General features: G+C 41.2%; 1 protein-coding gene across 1 annotated transcript in view; it reads right to left on the bottom strand.

The window, feature by feature from the left end:
- The window catches only part of LOC147021799 (uncharacterized), an 84,622-nt gene that overhangs the window by 51,774 nt on the left and 10,762 nt on the right, over positions 1-22,086 (bottom strand). The window contains exon 2 of the mRNA XM_085892166.1: positions 17,347-17,524. Coding sequence (XP_085748292.1) covers positions 17,347-17,524 — 178 coding nt within the window. The remainder of the gene's footprint in view (positions 1-17,346; positions 17,525-22,086) is intronic.

Genomic DNA, 22,086 nt, shown 5'->3' with positions numbered 1-22,086 from the left:
ATAAGACCAAGTCGCTATGAATACGTCCGAATCTTTAAAAAAAAACCATCAAAAGTTCAACGTAAGCCAGCGTTTTACATAAATTTTAACACGTTGCCATCGCTGGCTAAAACGTCAAGGTGTGACCGGGCCTTTACTCCCAACTTTTTAGATTATTATAGTTTAATAATTTTCACAAAGTCGAGTTTTCAACCTGAGTATCAATGACTCTCACAAGGTTTTAATGCTTGTCTTCAAAAAGAAGATATCATCGGTTTATTTAAACTTCAAAACAAAATAAATAATTGCAACATTGAAGATATAATACAACTATTTTGTGATACACAAAGATATAAATCGAAATCAAAGCCGATAACTTATATTCTTAGTAGTAAAATGGATGATATACCTTCTCCCCAAGACTTGGATAAATTGAAAACGAACCTCTTTATCTTTGTTGATTGTGTTAATGAGAGAAACCAAACGGTAATGGACAGCTACTACACAAGAGGGAGACATTCTTCTTGTAATGCTATTTATCTTTGTCAATAATACTTTCAATTCCCTCGTCGCTCAATAAGAAACAATGCTAATACTTTTATTTTATTCAAGTTAAATTCAATAGATATAAACAATTTTGGAGAGACAATTGTTCTACATTAGGTAGTAAGAAGGAATTTTGGGATTATATGAAGCACACGACTGAAAAATATAAATATATTGTTGTGAAACAAGATGAGATATTAAAAGATATATTTTTTTATTTTATAAACAATTACATATATAAATGACAACTCCTATTATAAATCTTGTGGGTAAATTTGCTTCTCAAAAAAACTTTCGTAAATCAAAGTTCTTGCATACTACAAATGAGAATTATATAAATTTGATTAAAAAGCACCATGTAGTTCGTATTGTATCAACAACAACTGGAGCAATAAGACCTGGAGAAGTAGAAGGTGAAGATTATTACTATATTTCAGTGGAGGAACATATGCAATTGAGGAATGAAGGCCAAATATTTGAGGAGGTTTCTCTTGGTACAACAAAATATTCACATTGTAAGAGTGAGTTAAAGAAACTAAATTCTTGTGGTCATTTGATATTAGAAACAAATCCAGAAGGAATGAGACAAATTATTAAACATCTGAGTGGTAATGGGGTTAAGATTTTATCATTCGGTTTTGATGTTGATAAAGAAACTCAACGCAAACTTCTGAAAAGTAGATACAAGTATTAGTGAAGAAGAAATTGCTACTCTTATTAATGTTAATAAAGAATTTGATGAAATATTTGAAGAATAGGATTTATTTGAACACATCTACTTTAATGATGAAGAAAAGGAAAATTTCCATGTTGACCTTTATAATTCAGTGAATGATATTTTCCAATAAATAAATGGATGCGAAAGAAAGAGCAAGAACATTTAAGGAGCATCAAGAGTTGGTTTCAAAAGTTGTAAAACAACAGGAAGACATAAAGAAGAAACGCAGGCAGAAACAAATGGGTGAAGAAGCATTTGAAAGAAAACAAGAGAAATTTTTTAAACCACTTTTAAAAACTTCCCAAGAAATAATTATAGATGCTTCCACAGATCCCACAATAGAATGTACTCCGAAAAAACTTCAAATGTTAAAAGATTTCAGTCAAATGATGGAGGAAGAATTGGAGTATGAAGGAGAATTAGAATATGATGATGAATTATTTCAACAACTGGAAGAGATTAATCAACCCCCTGATTTATTATATTGTGAAGGCTCTTCAAAACAATGAATATTCAGCGGATTCAAAAACCAAAGCAGAACTCATTCCAGCAGAACAACCAGCAATATTTCATCTTGTTCAAGAAAAGGGATTGATATTTAATCATGAATTAAGGTTCTTGAGTTCTGCTCAAACTCCTGTTAAACTAACTCCGAGGTTAATGTTTCTTCCAAGAAAAGATGGAAAACAAGGTTCAACTGTGAGGAATGAATCCCAGAATTTTGATAAACCATTGGATATGAAAAATAAGGATGATATAGTATATATTGATCTGCTGGACTCTCTTAATTATAGGTTAGTCTATCTGGTAAAAGTATGAAAAATGAGAAGGAGAAACACATTATTGAGGCTTTAACTATCCTTGGTTCAGGTGTTGGTTTTCTTCCAAATGACCCATCACAATTAGTTAATAGACTGTTATTGTTGTTAGGAAGTAAGAAGGATGGAATTAACAATTGTTTTAATGAAGCATCAGCCATTTTAAACCAGTTGATGAATACAAAAATAATTTAAATGTCAATACAAAGACATTTTATCTCATATTAAATGAGATGAGAAGCACAATCCTGAGTTTTAATTTCACAACAAGCGACCACACATCTTCATTCCCATACCCACTACAACTTGACACAACAAAATAATATGAGGTGTCTTTATTGTCCATGGAAACTTTTAATACCTTATTTAATATCACCGAGAAAAATGACAAGTTTAGTTATAATCCGGGAAGGGGACACAAAATGATAACAGTCTCACCCGGAGCATATGAGATTTCTCAAATATCTTCCGAAATTGCTCATCTTATGAAAGAACAGGGTGATGAACCAAAAATGTTGTTATAGATATTCAAAAACATATTTCAAAATCAACGATTAAACATAAAAAATTTTCGGTTGATTTCACAAGGTTGATTTCACAACTGCAAGGTTGATTTCACAATTGATAATTCATTTAGAGAGTTATTAGGTTTCTCCTCAAAAAAGATTGAAACTAATGGGACGTTTTACAGTGATAATGTCATTCAAATATCCTCAGGCATAAATTCGGTATTAATTCACTGCGATTTGATTGATGGCGCTTTTTATGATGGAATAACAACAGATACAATGTTTTCATCCAGCGCATACTCAACCCCAATTGGTTATAAATTCAAGATGAAACCCAAAAATCTGGTTTATCTCCCTGTGTCAGGAAAAACCATATGCAGAGTAAAGTTTAGGATAACCGACCAAGATAATCGCATGATTTATTTTCATGGAGAAATTATATCCATCAGAATTCACCTACGTAAAGTTTTTCCAATAAATAAATACGATGGTTATTGTGAGGAAACACGAGTTGAGAAAATATAAAATAATTACAGGGGATGGGATGTTCCTTTCCCCATACTGCAAGGGTGAAGGTATGTATCTTGGTAGAGGATACTATAAACCTAAGAGACAAAGGGGGTGTTGGGCATCAATTTAGAAAAAATGGAGATGGGATAATTGATACTCTAATGGGTATAGGATCAACTATTCTTTTACATTAAGACCGAATTGGTTCAACTGCTTCTTCTGTGTGAAATGTAGCTGGTGCTATGAAGAGTATAAAGGATGCCTAAAAGGAATCTCATAAATTGCAAGCAATAAAAGAAATTAATAAAGGCAAAACTCAGTTGTCTCCCCGAGAACAACAGAAAAAATTCTAACACTTGGGTCAGGGTTTCAAAAGTTTTAGCATCATTTTTCCTTAATAAATACAAGTATGGAAGCAATTGATAGTATCGATGATTTGGATGATACCATTGTCATCTCAAACTCTACTAAAAAGAAGACTACTTCAAGGTAAATTCCATAACTGGAACAGACTGGAATGCAAATGGAACAACCACTTTTGAAATAATTAATCAACAAACTTATTTGAATCGAGCCAAAAGTTTCTTGTTGTGTAAATTTACATTCACTAACACTGCGAATACCACAAACGATACACTCGTAAATGATTTCTTCTGGAAAATGTTTGATAGTGTTCGTTTGTATATTGGAACACAAGAAGTTGAAGTGGTTGATTATGTCTCTGCTACATCTGAAATGATGAACTTTACACGATATTCATTTCGTGATAGAATGGGAAAGGGGGCTGTCGAAGGTTTTATTTCTGATATGGCAACGGGAAACCCTGGATATAGTCAAAGGAAAGGAATGTATCATGATGATGCAAAAACAGGTAATAGTTTTACTGTGGCAGTTCCTCTTAAAGGTATATTTGGATTTTGTGATGATGATAAAGTTCTGTAGTGTCTTAAAATGAGATTTCAACTGCAACGGAATGATAATGAATATAGATTGCTTTTTGGTGTGGCAAATGCTTTTGCTGATCAGAATAAATTTCTATTTGATGAAATTAGTTGGGATACTTGTGAATATACTCCTAATCTTAAAACAGAAGAGATGTTGAATAGAAGATAACTCAAAGAAACCACTCAATGTATCATACCTCAAAAGAAGATGCCAACACGTTAAACTGAACCAAACTACTTACACGTGGAATTTGGGTGTTCTGGAAGGAAAGCCACGACATCTGTGGCTCATTTTTTAAAAAACAGATGGTGATACTGCTACTGATAAGAATAATGCATTGAGTGATAATACAAAGGTGAAAGAACTTCGCCTTTCTCGAGATGGAACATTTTATCCAGGAGATAGATTGGAAATTAATTGGGGAAAAAATGATTATGCTGAAGCATACAAGTCTTACCAAAAGGTGTGTGAAAGCAATGGAAATAAAGAACCCATTTTGGATATGACAGCATGTAAATGTCTGTATACAATCTATGCGATTGACCTGAGTGCTCAAAAGGATACTATAAAGTCTAATCGAGTGAATACTTCCCTTTTCTTTGAAAGAGTGAAGAAGTTGATGCATATTAATTGCTTTTGGAAGAAACAGAATTACAGATTAATACAGATAATGGTGTTATGATTAGTCTCACATAATTTTTTTGAGAAATAAATGAGTAGTAAAGTGCCAACTGGGGTATACGTTAATCAAATCAATCTTCATAAACTATCATCTTCTATTCAAAATCAAAAGCCTTGTATGATTAACGTTAATACAATTTAGAGAAAAGGAGCAGTAATAATTGATGTTTTGCTCACAAGAGAACAGGTGAAAATCTTGAACAATACTGGCTCACTTAAAATTAAAATGTCAAAACCAATGTTGAGGAAATATTCAATAAGACAGACGAGTGGAGGTTTGTCCCATTTCTAATTCCTTTATTTGCTGGTTTAAGTGTGGTTGGAGCATTGACGGGTGGTATTTCAGCAGCGGTGAAAACTGCCAACCAAAGGAAGGCTCAACTCTGGACTCAAAAAGAATTGGAAAGACATAACAAAGAGTTGGAGAAACAAATTAGTGGAAGTGGTGTAATTGTAGATTTTGCTGAAAAACTTGAAAGTTTGCCTGATAAAGCGAGATTGTTAGTTGGAGATATGCTTTCTTCTATCACACAAGCAGGTGTAAAATTAACCAAAAGGGGTAATGGATTATATCTTTCTAATAAATAAATGAGCATTGATGAGTTGTTTACAGAATTTGGAAAGAATACAACATCAAATTTAGAACTTATCAAATATTGTAAGAAATGAAAAATTCATAATGTGGTTATTTGTATGAGTGATGAATAAACAAACGTGTCTGAACATACAAAGAATATTAATTATGAACTTTGAAGATAATAATGGGAACAGTTCTCATTGGGTTTGTATTTTTAATAGTCAAGCCAAATATTATTTTGATAGTTTTGGTCTTCCACCACCTGTTAAAGTAATAAAATTCTTACAGAATGGTGTATATTAAACATTTCAAGTCCAATAATTAAATTCTCAGTGTTTTGGTCAATTATGTCTCCATGTGTTATTTCAACTCAACAAAAATCTATTTTTTAATGACATTATTTTTAATCACATATAAATGACATGTTGGTAAAGATGGTTCTATCTTTGGTGTATCCCATGAACTGAACATTGATTTATCAAATTATTACACAAAGGCACAGGCTGAACAACAGTAATATAGTACAGCAAAAAATATTAATATGAAAAATGCTCATAAATTAATAAATTATCCAAGCCCGACTGACACGAATGACTTAGTGAGATTAAGTGATTTATCACAATATATATCCTTAAATAAAACTGCACGTTTTGTTAAAGGAGTAGAATTTACAACCACAACACCTGGTTCAACAAACCATACACCTTTTCTTATTTAATTAAATTATCTGCTTAGTATTGAATTTTATAAAGAAGGAAGAATAGTTAATATGAGAATAGAGAAATGGAGGTATAATATGTGTGATTTAGGATATAATTGGTCTTTTTCATTCAACTTAGAAGACCTACATGATTTTTTCAGTCTCGTAAACAAGAATATTATCCTCTTGGTAAGAATCAGGAGATATCTGGAAGCACAATTAGCAAACAACAAATACACAATTTTGGGAATAGGAAATTATATGATGGTGAAGCAATAGTTTATATGACAAAGAAGGAAGGAAATTTCATAATTATACAAAGTCGAGGAATACAAAATGATTTAACTTTGGGAAGATGGGGAGGTAATTACGTGTCATCATATTCAGGTCAGGTATGGGAGCATGTGCCAGAACAGCACGTCGCTGCGTCCACTTTCCGCCGGTACTCCAGGGGCCTCCGTCTGGCCATCCCCCAGGCAGATGCCAGGCCCATCCCCATCTCCTTGAGATGATGTTCAACCTGTTGCAACCATGAGGCACGTGGTCGACCCACTGGCCTCCTCCACTCATGAGACTCCCTCGCTGAGAGAATCTGGTGAGCAGGATCAGAGTCAGGAAAACGAGCCACATGTCCATACAGCCGCAACTGATGCTCACGGACTATGCAGGTAACAAATCTCATCCGAGTCTCTCTCAGCAACCGCTCGTTGGACACAAAATCCGACCAGCGATAGCCAAGGATTCTCTGAAGAGACCTGGTACCAAAGGAATTAAGTCTCCGTCTCAGATCCTTGGTCAGAGTCCAAGTCTCGCACCCATAGAGCAAGACTGGAAGTACCAAGGACCTGAAGACTCAGACTTTCGTCCTCCCGCACAGGTACCGGCAGCGCCACACCCCATGATCCAGTGAATCCATGACTCCCCAGGCCCGACCCAGACGTCTATTGACCTCTGACTCGCAGCCAGCAGAGAAATGAATATCACTGCCAAGGTAAGTGAATCTCTCCACGACCTCAACATCCTCACCACAAACAGACACAGACAGGACAGCAGCATCCAAGATGTCACCGAAAGCCTGGATCTTAGTTTTGACCCAAGAAACCCCGTAATCCCAACGGCTCCGACTCCTCATTCAGCACCTCGAGGGCCCCCAGAGGATGTCTAAAGTCTCCGCAAAGATGACTGCATCATCTGCAAAGTCAAGGTCCGAGATCTTGACATTCCCAAATGACGCACCGCAACTTGATCTCTCCGACATCCTCCCTAGAATCCAGTCCATACAAGTGCTGAAAAGTGTGGGGGCAAGTACACATCCCTGACGAACTCCAGTAACAACTGGAAATAAGTCAGAGATGGTACCACCACACTTCACAGCACTCTCAGTACCAGAGTAGAGTTCAGACATCAGATCGATCAGTTTTGGTGGCACCCCACGAAGACCAAGAATCCTCCAGAGGACATCCGATTCACTGAATCGACGCTTTACAGAGATCAACATGGGCTGCAAGCAGCCCCTGCCGAAACTCTCGCCTGCGTTCGGTGAGGACACGAAGTGCAAGGATATGGTCAATCATTGACCTCTTTGGTGTAAAAACCTGACTGCTCTGGACGCTGGTGCTCAAGCAGATGGTGGCGAACCCTATCGAGAATTATCCGAGCAAAGACCTTGCCCGGCACTGAGAGCAGCGTCACCCCTCGGTAGTTGTTGCAGTCTTGGCGATCATCCTTCCTTTTCAGAGAGGGACAACAAGGCCCCTCTTCCAGTCAGTTGGGATGATGCCTGTGTTCCAGGCAGAGCACAAAACTGCATGCAACGACACGAGTGCAGCATTTCCACCAGCCTTGAGAAGTTCGGCATGGATGCCACAGATCCCTGGAGCTTTGCCCCGTTTCAACTGGTTCACCGCAGCCCGTGTTTCCACAAGCGTAGGTGGACCACAGTTGATTCGAGGGTCAGCAACAGGGATTGTAACACCCTTGACGTCCAACTCGACAGTTGGGGGATCAGCCTGGTACAACCGCTCAAAGTAACCGGCCCAGCGGGCCTTCACTTCAGACTCCTCTGTCAAGAGCCTACCACTCTCTGCTCGAACTGTAGTGCTCCGAGGGATGGGCTTGGATGAACGTAATGCGCGAATTCCCCTGTAAGCGGGACGAGAATCACCTGTCCACAGGTGATGCTCTACCCCCTCACAGATTCCTCGCACATAGGCCTCCTTGTCCACCCTCAGTGCACGTATAGTTTTACGCCTCAGCTCCCTGAACAGCTCAGCTCTGCCATTCAGCCTGGCCCTGCGACTCTGGTCAATGGTATCCAGTGTCCTTTGAGAGACAAAATTCTTCTTTGCCCTGCGGTGAGCTCCAAGGCATCCACTGGCAACATCAAGAACGGTGGTCTTGAAGGCGCTCCACAACTCTTCAGGACCCCCCAAAACACCCAGACCCCCAAATCTCCACTCAGCCTGTTCGCAAACTCCTCAGCTACTCTCTCATCCCTGAGCTTGGCAACATCCAGCCTCGGCTGGGATGGTACCATTCTCCAGGATTTAAGGTGCAGCTTTAGCATTGCTACAACAAGCCTGTGGTCAATATTGAGGAACTGAGCACTCCGGTAGACCCTGCAGTTCTGGATCATCCTCCAACGACCGTCAATGAGGACATGGTCAATCTCCTTTGCCACACCGCCAGCGTTGAATACCAAGTCCAGCGATGAGCTTGTGGGCGCTGAAACCATGAACCAGCCACCCTAAGTCCATGACTTCTTGCAAAGTCAAGGAACTTAGTGCCATTCTGGTTCATAGTTCCTGACCCATGGGGACCAACACACACCTCATAACCATCCCTATCAGTTCCAGTCGATGCATTGAAATCCCCCAAGACTAGAAGTGTATCTCGTCTGGGGCAGTGATCAACCACAGACTCGAGTGTGGCGTAGAATGCATCCTTCACGGTGAGATCACTCGCCTCAGTCGGAGCATAAACAGAGACCAGGGAAATGACACCTAAGGAGTGACGAATCCTTAATCTCATAATACGCTCGTTGACCGGTGTTACCTCAATTATCATTGGGGTCAGCTTATTGGACACAGCTACAGCAACTCCTTGGGTATGGTAACCATCAGAGCGACCAGACCAATAGTAGGTGTAACCACCCACCATTATCTCGCCGCAATCCGGTCTCCGAACCTCAGAGAGAGCTGCAATCCCGATGTCCAAACGCTTGAGCTCAGATGATAACAGAGACAGGTGATCATCCTCTCTTAGGGATAGGGCATTCCAGGCACCCACCCGAAGGGACCGCCTCAGGTTAACCCAAGGAGACAACCATCTGGTGGACGACACCTCAGCACCACTCCGACGCACTCTCCCGCAATCTGACCCAGGGATGTTACCCCGTGGTTTCCCTCCTATCAAAGATTGGGGGTCCCGAAGGCTTTGCCCCAATCCCGTCATCCGGTGAGCTGCCCTGCGAAGGGAAGCTGCACAGGAGGTACTCCCACGGAGTGGGTTTTCAGATTTTTTTGCGTTTTTGTGTTTTGCGGAATGAAGGGTTTTACGGTGGCCGGAGTGCAAATCCTGCCACCAACCTCCTAATAAGAAGTGACCCAACTGCAGGAGGACGTCCGCAGACACAGTTGGGCACTAGATATGGATGGCCGTTGGCTCACAAGGAGCTCCTCCGCCCTTTGACAGGTTTTGTTTTTAATCCTGCTGGGTGTCCATATCCAAACATCCTCCTCACCAGAAAACCTGGTGGGGGAGACGGTTTAGTCGCCGACAACCCGACCATGGAACAGGTTAGTACAGGTTTACATGGTACCTGTAGCAGGTCACAGATCGAACCTGACCTGACATGTATTAATCTGAACCTGACCTGACATCATATTAATCTGTCATATATTTCTGAAACATAAATGACAGCAAGAAGGCTTCAAGAAAATTATAATTTTTGCATTCAAGGATACCTACAAGAAAATGGTGTTCGATTTTACATTCCTTATGAATTGAAACATACACATGGACATTTTTCAATTAAGAACTGGTCTTATACTGAAGTTAAAAACCCCACAAATAGAGATATGATTAAAATATTAAATAAAAATGAACTTTGAAAGGTGATGAAATATAAAACTCTTTTAGAAATCATCAACAAATCTTATTGGTTTCCAATTATGAGAAAAATAATTGTGGATTCAAGAGTATCGCAGAATCCAGATGAATATATGTATGATATTCTATGGGGTGAAAGTGGTTCAAGGATAGTAATAGATGAGGAAGGAGTTGAAGAAAATGAGAATAGAGAGTAGGAGAGGGAGAAGCGAGAGAAGGAGGAGAGAGAGAGAAGGAGAGGGAGAAGCGAGAGAAGGAGGAGAGAGAGAGAGAAGAGAGAGAATGAGGAGAGGGAGAGGGAGGAAAAAGAGAGAATAAATAAATATAAAAATATGGAAACCAGTGAGATTATAAAAATATCAAAGGTATTACAGAAAATAAATAAATCTCAACGCACCGAGGAGGAAAACAAAGAATTGGCAAGTCTATTAGAAATATATGCATCAAGACTATTAACATCAGTTTCAGGGAGAAGATTTAAATGAGAAAGTGGAGATGAAGAAGAGAAAGAAGGGAAGGATTACACTGGGGAACAAATTTTTTCTTATTATTTGTTGCATGAGATCTTTCAACTTATTCTATGTATTTTTTCAACGCTGATTTCAAATCTGAAATCGGTTTTCCTCTACATGCTCTAGTTTTCATGCAATTTGAAACTTGTGATTTTCGCAAAAAAGGACACCCATTGCTATTTGCACTCGGGATAACTTGAGAACTTGGGGTGCAATTTTGGACTTTAGTAGAAATATACGATGCCTAAACTGCTAAATAATTATAGACCGTATTCGTTTTGCTGCTAACGATTTGCTCACGAATTATTTGACATCAACTTTCTATATCTTCATTGATATTTATTTATCTTTAACTTTATGTTTTTCTTTGTTTCAGATGTGATCATGGCTTCTTCAATAAGACATAAATGTGTAAATAATCCTGATGCATTCTGTTATGTATGTGGCTGCTTCACACTACTTCGTCAAAAGCGCAATATAACATAGTTTGTAAGGCGTGCCTATAAAGCCTATTTTGATGTTCCCCTTGGTGACCAAGACAAGAAATGGGCTCCTCATGTTGTATGTAATAATTGTGAGGAAATGCTTTGTGACTGGACGAAAGGAAAACGAAAGGGTCTGCCTTTTGGAGTTCCCATGGTTTGGCGAGAACCCAAGGACAACGTAACTGACTGCTATTTTTGCCTGGTCAACACAAAGGGTGTCGGCAAGAAAAACCGGCAAAAGATCTCCTATCCCTGTATTTCCTCAGCAATTCGACCTACTCCGCACTCTGAGGAACTCCCTGTTCCAGTCTTTAATGGTTTTGTCTTATCTGAAGATAAAGGCAGTGAACATGATCAGCAAGCGCACGAGGGTCGTGATGACGGGCTTCAAGAAATGGTTTCAGAATCCGAAGCCTCCTCATCTGATACCAAACATTCAGCCCCTCTGCAGTTTAGCCAACCGGAATTGAATGACTTAGTGAGTGATTTGGGGCTCTCCAAGAAAGCAGTTGAGGTATTAGCTTCCAGGCTGCAAGAAAAAAATCTACTTGACCACTCTGCAAATGTTTCATATTTCCGAAAGCGGGACCAGATCTTTGTCGCATTTTTCTTAGAAGACAAGCAGTTTGTTTACTGCCACAATATCCCAGGTCTTCTCAGGCAATTAGGTGTTACTTGATCGATCGATAGGCAATTGATCGAACAGGACTCAAAAACCAGCAGGGTGTTTTGGGAATGTTGCATGTGAACCATGAGTCAAGGTATTTGGTCACCATGGTTACGCTGACACGTTTGAATTTGGGATGGTTTTGCTCGGGCACCATGTTGGTCGGTGGGTGAGAGCGTGACCTTCCGTTGCAGTGGTTCAGAATAGGGCAATGGAACTTTGTTGGGGCATGGCTGTGCCGCTGATGCGGTACCCCTGTAAAAACAAAAAAAAACCTTTTCAATTGTGGGGTTGGTCGCAGAATATTCAATATATTGTACTTATTTTAAATACAAACTGAGGAATTGGCATTAATTTTGTAAGCAGTGTTCTTCATGGGGAGTGCACGAGCTGTTGACATCATTGTGACCGGGTTGCAGATTCCTGCCTGGGCTACTGCCGGGAGGGCATTGGCAAACCACCCAGTCCTCTCCACCGGGTGACAGATCTATGACATTTGATCTGTTCCTCATATAGACGTTTTCTTCGTGAGAGTGGGTGAGCTATCGCAGGCAATAAATGTAACTGTCGAGCAAATGCATCTCTGTTACCCACCCGGGAGGATGCGAAAGAGCATGACTGAGTAAGTAATCACCCTCACGACATCTCCATGAAGTGACCTATAGGATACCCCTTTGTAAATCCTGACTTGGAATTGTTTATCGATTAATCATTTGTAAAACCTGGTGTGCTCCTGGATACCGTGCATACTGTACAATGCTTTCCTTTTGCATTGTATTAACTATTACTCTTGAGAGCGTTTCATTCACAAGTAAAGGAGGCGTTGCCAGAAGCAGTAGCTGAGGATTTGGGGTATCACATATCCTAAATAGCAGGATCCTGTCCATCCCAATAGCAACCATGGATAAGCCCTATATCCACATATGAAATAGGTATTATTTAAAGCTGCTTGGGGTTCTGTGGGGTTGTCTGGTTGTATATATATGACTATCCTTGTCCTGTTGGTTAGACCAATCATTGTAGCCCAGGAGATAACGTGCTCATTGAAGGTGGATCGGGCCATACCAAATTCTGCTGACCACTCATCCTGCTGTAAAATGCGAAGGGAGACCAACATGGATTCATTCTTCACACTGAAAACAAGCTCACACAGAGGGGGACCCCGGGAAGGACCCCCGAGTGATCGCCTTGTAAAAACTTTAACAACATAATTTGTTGTTTGTTTGATTTCACCGATCATTTTGTTTTGCTTAATCTACATCGGGATACTTTCCTGGTTTGGATTGACAAATATTGCTTGAACTGATGCTCACCAAGCGTGTGATTTTTATACACCCCTACTAACTCACGAAGTTATTTATCACACAAGTAAAGAAATGAATGATGTCAACCAAAATATTATGACTCCCCAACACGTTGAACCCTTATGGTCACGCATTAATCAAGGCACAACATTACATGAACAAATACATAAGAATCCCCTAAATACTGTATTTTTTCTAGCAATATCCTTACAGCATGCTGACGGAATGAATAAGAGCAGTTGCTTGGTGTGTTCACAACTGCTACATTCATCGAAGCATGGACAGCCTCTCTTGGCAGTCCCGTTTCAAGGGGAAGATATATATTTTGAAGTGAGCAGGATAGAACATCGTAAATAAATGTTCCTTTATAATATATGAAAAATTACGGGCCCAGACCGGGAATCGAACCCAGGTCCTCTGGAAAACCATTCCAGTGCTCTGCCATCTGAGCTATCTTTGAGGACCTCAAGGGCCCCCAAATGGATATTCGGAGTCTCTGCAAAAATGACTGCATCATCTGCAAAATTAAGGTCATAGATCTTAACATTCCCAAAAGATGCATCACGGCTTTATCTCTCCAACATCCTCCCCAGAATCCAGTGCATACAAGAGCTGAAAAGTGTGGGGGCCGGAACACACCCCTGACGAACTCGAGTAACAACTGGAAAGATTTTTCCAAGACTGGAAAGAAAGAAGTCAGAGATGGTACCACCACATCTCACAGCACTCTCTAGTATGAGAGGAGAGTTCAGACATCAGATTGATCAGTTTTGGTGGCACCCCATAAAGACCAAGAATCCTTCAGAAGGAATCCCGATTCACTGAATCAAATGCTTTGCAGAGATCAACATATGCTGCAAGCAGCCCCTGCCGAAACTCTCGTCTGCGTTTGGTGAGGACCCGAAGGGCGAGGATATGATCAATTGTTGACCTCCTTGGTGTAAAGCCTGACTCCTCTGGGTACTGGTGCTCAAGCATATAGTGGCGAACCCTATCAAGAATTATCCGAGCAAGGACCTTGCCCGGCCCTGAGAGCAGTGTCACTCCTCGGTTGTTGTTGCAATCCTGGCAATCACCCTTTCCTTTCCAGAGAGGGACAAAAAGCCCCTCTTCCAGTCAGTTGGAATGATGCCTGTGTTCCAGACAGAGCACAGAACTGTATGCAATAACATGAGTACAGCATTTCCACCAGCCTTGAGGAGTTCAGCATGGATGCCACAGATCCCAAGAGCATTACCCCCATTTCTACTGGTTCACTGTAGCCTGTTTTCATAAATGAAGGTGCATCACATTTTATTGGAGGGTCAACAATATGGATTGTAGCAGAGTAACACCCAAGGAGTAACACCCCTGACATCTAACTCAACAGCTGGTGGATCAGCCTGATACAGGCGCTCAAAGTAACCGGCCCAGCGGGCCTTCACTTTGTACTCCTCTGTCAAGAGCACAACATCCCCTGCTCTAACTGCAATACAACGAGGGATGGGCTTGGAGGAACGCAATGTATGAATTGCCCTGTAAGCAGGATGAGAATAATTTGACTACAGGTGAAGCTCTACCCCCTCACAGATTCCTCACACATACCCTCCTTGTCCACCCTCAGTGGATGTACAGTTTTACTACTCAACTCCCTAAACATCTCAGCTCTGCCATTAATCTTGGCTCTGTGCCTCTGGTCAATGGTATCCAGTGTCCCTTGAGAGAGAAAATTCTTCTTCGCCCTTAAGTGAGTTCCATGACTTCCACCAGGCAAACATCAAGTGTGGTGGTCTTGAAGGCACTCCACAACTCTACAGGATTCCGCAAAGCACGCAGACCCCACAAATCCCCACTTAGCCTATTTGCAAACTCCTCAGCTGCCCTCTCATTGTTGAGCTTGCCAACATCCAGCTGAGGCTGGGATGGTATCATTCTCCCTGATTGAAGCTGAAACTTCAGAGTTGCTACCTCAAGCCTCTGGTCGGTGTTGAGGAACTGAGCACTCCGGTCAACCCTGCAGTTCTTGATCATCCTCCAGCAACCATCAATGAGCAGATGATCAATCTCCTTTGACACACCACCTGTGTTGGAATACCAAGTCCCAGCGATGAGCCTGTGGGCGCTGAGACCATGAACCATCTACCCTAAGTCCATGACTTCTTGCAAAGTCAAGGAACTTAGTGCTATTCTGGTTCACAGTTCCAGATGCATGGGGACCAACCATCCATCCATCCATTGGGACCATACTCTGTGCAGAACGTTGGTGCTGCCGAAGCAGTCTCCTCAGCTATTGGGTATGGGTCGCCACTCCGACACAGGATAGCAGCAAGCTGGCAATCATTTTGCTGACCTCAGAAGGATGACAGGCAGAGTCAACCCCACCTGGTATTAATTCAACAGCTGAGTGGGATTTGAACTCAGGATCCTAGGATCCCAAGCCCACCAACATAACCATTAAACAAAACACCAGGCATATGGGGACCAAGACATGTCTTATAACCATCCCTATCAGTTCCAATCAATGCATTGAAATCCCCCAAGACTAAAAGAGTATCTTGTCTGGGGCACTGATCAACCACAGACTCGAGCGTGGCATATAATGCGTCCTTCACGGTGAGATCACTCACCTCACTCAGAGCATATGCAGAGACCAGGGAAATGGCACCTTAGGAGTGACGAATCATTAATCTCACAAATATGCTCATTGGCCAGTGTTACCTCAATTATCATTGGAGTCAGTTTATTGGACAGAGCTACAGCAACTCCTTGGGCCTGATGACCATCAGAGCAACCAGACCAATAGTAGGTGTCACAACCCGCCATGATCTCGGCACTATCCGGTCTCTGAACATCAGAGAGTGCTGCAATACCAATGTTCAAATTCGTGAGCTCAGATGATAACAGAGACAGGTGATAATCCTCTCAAGGATAGGACATTCCAAGCACCCATCCAAAGGGAGCGCCTAAGGTTAACCCAGGGAGACCGCCGTCTGGTGGACAACATCTCCACACCACGCTGACGCAGACTACCGCAATCTGACCTGGGAATGTTACCCTGTGGTTTTCCTCCTATCATGAAAGAGTGGGGGTCCCGAAGGTTTTGCTCCAATCCCGTTAAATGGTGAGCTGCCCTTCACAGGGCAGCTGCACAGGAGGTACTTACACACAGTGGGTTTTCAGATTTTTTTTGTGTTTTTCTTGTGTTTTGCAGAGTGTAAGGTTTTACAGTGGCCAGAGTCCAAATCCTGCCACCAACCACCTAAAAAAAGTAATCCAACTGCAGCAGGACGTCCGCAGACAAAGTTGGGCACGAGATATGGATGGCTGTTGGATCTCAAGGAGCTCCTCCGCAATTTGTGGGGGTGTCAGACCTTAAGCTCAGATGGTCTGCATTAGCAGACCCTCTCATTTGACAGTATTTTATCAAGTAAAATTCAATGATCTTCTGTGGGGAAACGAGGTGCTAGAGCCTAACGTCCAAGTACAACTAAACAAAATAACCTCATTTCACAAATTTCTCACTCTCATCATTTGTCCTCTCTTTCAGTTCAGCTGATATGGCCTTCTTGACTGGTATGGCCTTTGCGCAGGCATGATGGGCTGAATGGCCTCCACCTGTGTTGGATTTCCTTGTTGTCATGGAATCCATCATCGCATTCATCATAAAATCATTCTTTTCTCCAACAGCCTCATCTCAGATCATCAATTCGGATTCAAACCTGGTCACTCTACTTTAGACATGCTGCTTCCACCCTCTCAACAACTCAACAAAGGCCTTCAATGTCAGACATGAGATCAGGAACATCTCTCTGGACATCATCTCTGGAGTTTTCTATACATTCTGGGATCCTGCCTTGCTCTCCAAACTGTTTGCCTATGGAATCCAAGGTGAACTCTACTCTTGGATTATTGACTTCCTCTACTCTCGTAGTCAATGTGTGACTCTCAATGGAACCCTTTCATATTTCCCTATCAAGGCTAGAATGCCCCAAAGCAATTTTCTAGGTCCATCCTATTCCTAACTTTCATCAGTGATCTCTCTGACTCTCTGGAAATCCCTCCTTATCTCTTTACTGATGACTCCACCCTCTGCCATGATATCACTCATCCTTCTGACAGACAGGTAAAAATATTATTTTTAGGAGATTTAGGAAATGTGGATATCTCAAAAAAAAAAAAAATTTGACACTTCCCATTCATTTTGTTGTCATATCTTGCTTGCCCTTGCAAAGGAAGATTTTGCCCGAGCATCTCCAATTATATCTGCCTTTTTGAGGCTAACATTTTGTGGAATGGATTGGCTCACCAGACTGCCCCGTCGTTCAACCAACCACGCTGGCAGGTTGCGAGTCCACACATCGTGGCGGCCCTGTGCAGGTCAGCACGTGAGGCGAGGTAGCCCCCGTGTCTGGAACATAACTCAAAGGCTCCAGAAAAATCTACCCCAGGCTGTCCAGATGGCAAAGAGGGTATATACAGCTGTCCTGGAATGACAAAAAGCAAGTTAATTGGCTAACTAATGCTTTCATTTATATTGCACAATAAATCTAATTGCATATTAGTATTGGTTGGAGGAAAGTTATAGTCATACAGATAATTAGTATTTGTCCAGAGAAGTAATTTCGGTCATTAGAATCAAAAGATTAATTGGAAGAAGTGAGGTGACATTGAAATGTCTATTGTTGCTAATTAATCCTCTGTCTTCTAAGAATATCTATTTTAAAATTTAAAACAGGTGGGAAGATCATTAAAATTGTTTCCTGTTTCAAATTGATAATGATTAATCAGCTCAATACTTACACTGTAACAGATGATCCAACCATTAAACCACCGAGTCTGGTGAAAGATGGGATTTGAACTACAGGCCTCACCAGTCAGAGCAGTGTTTAACCCATTCAATGAACCTATCTGTATGGTGGTTGATGGGTATGTCGGTATTTTGGTTTTCTTGACCACTTCATGTCGAGCATTGGGAGGAAAGGCTGTGTGTGATTCAAAGTAGCAGGGACATGAGTAGGAACTACACTACAGTTTGATTCATTTTCCGAAGGAAGGTGGTTACTTCAAAAAGACCACATGCAGTGGGAGTTGGTCCATGCTTCACCCATCCCTTTTCTTTCGTGCCACTTCCTGTGTGATCATGAGACTAGAACAAGCAAAAGGAGACGTTCTGCAGTGTTAAGGTGGGAAGACATTGTCCGAGTTTTATCCAACCTGAATGAATTGCGTGTTTTGTATCATGAGCAACAACGTTAGCCAGTGCAGTTTGCCATTCCATATGCCATTCACCGTATGTCGTGTCTCATGGATAAGTCAGAAGTGTTCAGTTACACCATTACGTGACTGTGTCCTTGGCCAATGGGACAACCCTTTAAACACCATTGGCCATTGACTAAGCGGTACTAGGGTGGACGTCAGCTGTGTGAGACATCCGGTGAGGTAGAAGTCTTTGCTAAGTCTGCCAATGTGTGCAGGCTCTCATGGATTAAACAAAAGTACTCAACATCAAGACACGTACTCCGTGTGATATGATGGTCAATGTATTCCCAACTTGACACCTGGAGAGGAGATAAAGAGGATTGGGAAGCAATTGGAGGTATAGGGTTGAGCGAAGGAGGAGGAGGAGAGGTGTGGAGGGTGACCAAGAGAAGTTGAGCACTAAAACAGGATAGTCTTCATAATGGATGGAATCAACACGACATTGAATGAGGTATGTTAACCACCATGGGTTCAGGCATTAGCCCTCTTTTCCTCCGACGAACGGTTAATGCTCGAAACGTCAGCTTCTCCTTGCTTCCCATGACAGTTAGCACACTTCGATTAAGGTCCTGTTGATTTCATCCATAATTACCTTTGCCACCGAAGGTGAAGGAGGCTTTGTTTTCACACCTTTCTGTCTGTTTGTCTGTTTGTTTGTCTGTGTACAGGATATCTCAAAAATGTTGTGCACGGATTCGGATGAAATTTTGTGGACAGGTTCGGTGTGTGACAATGACGAACTGATTGATTTTAGTGAAGATCTTGATCTGGATCCGGATCTGATAATTAACCTCCGCCATCTTCGAAGATGGATGAAGGTTACTGTTTTCACCCCTTTCTGTTTGTTTGTTTGTTTGTTTGTTTGTTTCTTTGTTTGTGAACAGTATTACGGAAAAACTCCTCGACGGATTTCGACGAAACTTGGTGGAGGGGTTAGGTATGGTCCAAGGGTCATGCCATGAAATTTTCATCGCCACGAACAATTGAAATCCACAAATCATTATCAATTTGAAACAGGAAACAACCCCCCCCCCCAAAAAAAAATTGTTAGAGAAAATTTTTTTTTTTGCATTTCTACATGTTTTAAGTGAATTCCAACCCCCCCCCAAAAAAAATTGTTACCCCCCTCCAAAAAAAATTGTTAGAGAATTTTATTTTTGCATTTCTACATGTTTTAAGTGATTTCCAACCCTCCCCAAAAAATTGTTACCCCCCAAAAAAATTGTTACCCCCCAAAAAAATTGTTAGAGAAAAATTTTTTTTTGCATTTTTACATATTTTAAGTGATTTCCAACCCCCCCAAAAAATTGTTACCCCCCCCAAAAAAAAAATTGTTAGAGAAAAAATTTTTTTGCATTTCTACATGTTTTAAGTGATTTCCAGCCCCCCCCCAAAAAAAATTGTTACCGCCCCTCAAAAAAATTGTTAGAGAAAATTTTTTTTGCATTTCTACATGTTTTAAGTGATTTCCAACCCCCCCCCAAAAAAACTGTTACCCCCCCAAAAAAAATTGTTACCCCCCCCCCAAAAAATTGTTAGAGAAAATTTTTTTTTTTGCATTTTTACATATTTTAAGTGATTTCCAACCCCCCAAAAAAATTGTTACCCCCCCCACCCAAAAAAAGAAAAAAATTTTTTTTGCATTTCTGCACGTTTTTAAGTGATTTCCAACCCCCCCCAAAATATTGTTACCCCCCCCCCACCCAAAAAAAGAAAAAAAAATTTTTTTTGCATTTCTGCACGTTTTAAGTGATTTCCAAACCCCCCCCCCAAAAAAATTGTTCGAGAAAAAAAAATTTTGCAACTTTTTTTTCAACAAAATTTCGATTTTTTTTTTTGCATTTTTACGTTTTAAGTGATTTCCAACCCCCCCCCCCCTTCAAAAAAAATGTTGGAGAAAAGAACTATAACTGTGTCAGCACTGTTGACATCATATTTAATGAATAAGATATAAGGTTCACTTGAGTGACCCAGCAGTATTGGCGGCAGAGGTTTTGCACTCTCCCGAGTGGTCACCCTCTAGTTTTCTATGTGATTCTTCACCATAGAGAGAAGGGCCTGGTGTTGACTTAGTGGTTAGGATGGTGGCTTGGGATCCTAGGGTCCTGAGTTCAAAGCCATTTCCACTGAATTAACATCAGAGGGATGACTCAGCCTGTCATCCTTCTGAGATCGGTGAAATGAGCACCAGTTTTCTGGTACTATGAGCACTGCATCAGCGGCATAGCTGCGCACCTAACCAATGATGCAACCAGCAGCCAAAAAGGCAGCACACGATGGGAACCGTTGAGAAATAGGGATAAACCGATATATAGTATGTTATCTCAAAAAGTTGTGGACGGATTCAGATGAAACTTGATTGACAGGTTTGGTGTGTGACCATGACAAATTCATTCGATGTTGGTGAAGATCCGAATCTGGACCTGGATACGAGGATTATTTAACTTTTTTAAGTGATTCTTCACCATTGAGAGATCGGGCTAAAAACGATATGTAGCACGATATCTCAAATAATGTATTTGGCCCAATATGTTCTCATGGATCAGGCATTAATTACATTGGCAGAGGTATGTGCTCTACCGAGTGCCCTTCTAGTTCTACCTGTGCACCAATGCAGACTGACACCGGCCTTCACCAGCAAAACTAGTTCTTCATTCAACATAGTCTCCATAATGTGTTTCTTCTTCTGTTGTTTGCCGTTAATTATAATCTTCACTTCAGGCCAATCTTTCAAATTTGCCACCAAGTGATCTCCCCGACCACTCGATGAGGAAAAGGTCATTCATGGACAGTAAGCACATTAATTTGGATATAAAGTCATCCTTATTATCACAGAGCTGCTCTTGCGAGTGTTCCAAAATTCAAGGAACAGATGCTACCTGTGGTTGCACAGAGTCCAATAATTCAAAGTGTTGTCCAAAATTTGCACCCCATCCCAATCCAACACATTGCTGGACTCTCCTATTTGCAATTACAGCTGATTGATGCAAAGGCTTTGTTAGTTTGGCAGTCTGACGCAATAGGCAATTTGGCTTTTGAAAAAGGTCTGTTTGTTGCCCCCATCACGCAGCTTTCTTCATGTTCAGCCTCTTTCTAGTCTGGACATTCGAGCTATCTTATTTACTGTGTGACATGGCTTTTTATATGTTGTGAGCATTCACTGTCCTCCAAGTGGCGTTTCCAAAAAAGTGCGTCCCTGCTGAGTTTGCAGAGGGGACGGAAATGAAGCGCTCCTTTGTCGTGTTGCTGTTTGAAGGCGCCGCATGGCCCTTTGTACAAAAAGGATGAAAAAATGTTTCCAAACAAATGAGCTGCACTGGAGAAAACTGCCATTGTAAAAACAAGAGGAGCCTCGAAAGAGTGGAAGTGTTAACTGTGAACTAATCATCTCCCAAAGCCATGACAAGTAAAATACTTCCTTACTAATTACCTTCACTGGCAGAAGGTGGACCAAGGTTGTATTTTCATCCCTGTTAGTTTGTTTGTCTGTGAGCAGGATATCTCAAAAAGTTGTGGACGGATTTGGACGAAACTTGGTGGATGAGTTGAATAGGATCCAACCCTCCCCCTCCCCTCCCCACCCCTCATCCCACTTTGACCTCATCCCACTTTGACATGTCTTTGTTATTTTGCACAGCATGTTCGCTCTGCCCCTTCCTTCTTTGTAAACCAGGCTTGCCACATTATAGTAAGATTTGTCTTCTCTCTGTGGTGCACGGTGTCATGATCACTCACGCGACACTTGTCATCGAACAAGCCTTCGAACCCATTGTAAATGAATATTGCA

The sequence above is a fragment of the Eptatretus burgeri genome, chromosome 8 (genome assembly GCF_056783735.1).
Source record: "Eptatretus burgeri isolate ZD-2024b chromosome 8, Ebu_testis_v1, whole genome shotgun sequence".
Lineage (NCBI taxonomy): Eukaryota > Metazoa > Chordata > Myxini > Myxiniformes > Myxinidae > Eptatretus > Eptatretus burgeri.
Note: the sequence above shows the minus strand (reverse complement) of the source record. Positions and strands in the feature narration are given on the sequence as shown.